The sequence below is a fragment of the Monopterus albus genome, unplaced genomic scaffold (assembly GCF_001952655.1).
Source record: "Monopterus albus unplaced genomic scaffold, M_albus_1.0 scaffold56.1, whole genome shotgun sequence".
Classification (NCBI taxonomy): Eukaryota; Metazoa; Chordata; class Actinopteri; order Synbranchiformes; family Synbranchidae; genus Monopterus; species Monopterus albus.
Window position 1 is genome coordinate 2,459,534 of NW_018127936.1, and position 2,308 is coordinate 2,461,841.

At 44.4% G+C, this 2,308-nt stretch overlaps 1 protein-coding gene across 1 annotated transcript in view; it reads left to right on the plus strand.

Annotated features, from left to right (window-relative positions):
• The window catches only part of ebf2 (EBF transcription factor 2), a 26,959-nt gene that overhangs the window by 4,365 nt on the left and 20,286 nt on the right, over window positions 1–2,308 (plus strand). The window contains exons 4-5 of the mRNA XM_020602418.1: window positions 1,081–1,136; window positions 1,228–1,301. Coding sequence (XP_020458074.1) covers window positions 1,081–1,136; window positions 1,228–1,301 — 130 coding nt within the window. The remainder of the gene's footprint in view (window positions 1–1,080; window positions 1,137–1,227; window positions 1,302–2,308) is intronic.

Sequence of the window (2,308 nt, forward strand, 5' to 3'; positions counted from 1 at the left end):
CACAGAGAAATTTAGTTCCCATGAGTCACTGCTGCCCCAACTCTGCCAGCACAGTGGCACCCATGGGAGAGAAGATAAAAGACATATTCCAGAGCAACCCCCTCATACACAACACACACACACGTACATACAAGCACACCATAAGCACTTCCGCTACATCCCCCCCTCTCATCCTCTTTCCCCAAGCGATATCAAAGGCATTTCATTTGAGGCTTTGATGAGTGGAACACATTTTAAAAGCAATACTCTCCAAAGTTTATATTAAAAATCCTTGGATAATGTACTTTTCACTCAAGAAGCAATTCATTATATGTTGTTTTATTTTCTAGTGTTATTTACAGTGGAGCGTATGCAGCATCCAGGTTTAGGTGCTTCTGAAAATCTCACACTTGATTGCACTAAAACAAGAAACATTGTTCAAAAGACTTAATCTCTTCAGCTGAACTCCTTAACAAATGCATCAGCTGCTGTTGGTGTGTTATTCATCTCCCATCAGTCATCTAAACCTGGGACGAAATTAGAAATCAACTGAAAAATAAGCGCAAAAAAGAAGAGTTTGACACATCGTGAGAATCTAGTTGTAAATTCTGATCTCATAGCGGAACATGACCAAAAATCATCAGACATCAAATAACTCTCAATCCCCTCAGAAGCCATCAGAGAGAAAATATGAACTGCATGCCAATCTTGTTCCTCTGTGTTGGCTGGACAGAGTTCAGTGCTTTTTCTGAGACCTTGTTCAGACTGTGGAAAAAAAGATATATATCATAAATCTTTCCATTATATTTTTGTGAGTCCTCAGTGTCCTCTTTTATCAACTGGTTAGAGCAGGTTAGAGAGTTTAAGTACAGTTTCAGTTGTTTCCTTCATGGTTATGTAGTATTTTACAATTAGGATCAACTGAATCAGCCTTGATTTACTGTTGTTCAGTGGTATGGAGGAAAGCTGCACAATAAAAATGTTTGTTTCTAGCTTGATCTTTTTTCTACTCCCAGTTTTCATTTGAGTAAAGCAAGAGATATTACATGCATTTTATTTGGAAAATTTGTAAGAACAACCTTTTGTGCTTTCTTGTTGCAGGAGTTCGTACGGAGCAAGATCTTTATGCACGACTCATTGACTCTGTCACTAAACAGGTCGGTAAACTTTCCAACCATATAAACAGAAGTTTAACTGGTTCTACACAAAACTGAATCCGTCCAATTGCTCCTAATTTCCTCCTCCCAGCCCATATCCTATGAGGGACAAAACAAAAATCCAGAAATGTGCAGAGTTCTGCTCACACATGAGGTCATGTGCAGGTGAGCGTTACACACACACAAGCACACGCACATGCCCACTGAAACCTTCACCCACAGGGATGAAATCCAAATATCCATTAGTCTGCCTCACTCTACCTTGTCTCAGTTAGTGTGAAATATGGTTTTGAGATGACGCTTGGGGCTCTACTTTTGTGAAAATTAAACTGTGGTTAAACTAGAGGTCTGGCCTGTCTGTCATCATCCTTGTTACAGTAGTAGCCCCCCTGCTGCTTGTCACTGTAATGCAGCATGTCCCTGGCCAGCTTCAAGTTTCTTCCTGGATCTCCTTTCTCTCTGGCCTGTAGTGTTGCTGCCAGACATTCGCTGACAGCAGCAGTCACATTGCAGTGGAACAGGCCAGCTTCTCCACCACTTGTGTTTAGTTGAGGCAACGTGTTTGAACCATGTGATAAGTGTAGCCAGTGTCAGAGAGTTGTTTTAAGAGTAGAGCAAGCTTAAGAAGTCTAGTCATGGCTAAGGTACCCAACGAGTTTAGTTGTTATTTGTTGTATAAATAAACTAGGTGCTTTCCTGGGTAGAAGAAGCTGAAGAGATTGGTCTGGAAGTGGGGCACTGACCCAGGATTTTGGGGCAGCAGGGGTAAGGATAGGGGGCTGGGACGTAGGGTTGAGATTGGGTTTTGCCATTGTGTAGCCAGCAGATGCCCGAATGTGACTCACAGCTGGCTAATAACAGAGCCGAAGAAGCAGAGGGCAAGCGTCACAGCTGGGGAGTGAGGCCGTCTGACAGGGGGGTGGAGGGGGGCAGGGCAGGGCCAAGCTGGGACACGAGAGGGGTGAGGCGAGCTGTAGGGGTGGCAGATGGTTAGGGGTGGGGGCACTTTTGTTATGCAGTGAAGGGGACTTTGGGGAGGGGTTCCTGGTTGGCCAGCAGGCTTCTCGGACAGGACTGCTGACGAATGGTAGGATGTTGTGGGATGGTGTGTGTGTGTGTGTGTGTGTGTGTGCGCAGTGAGGCTGCGGGGGGGTTGAGTTTGATTTCGAAAT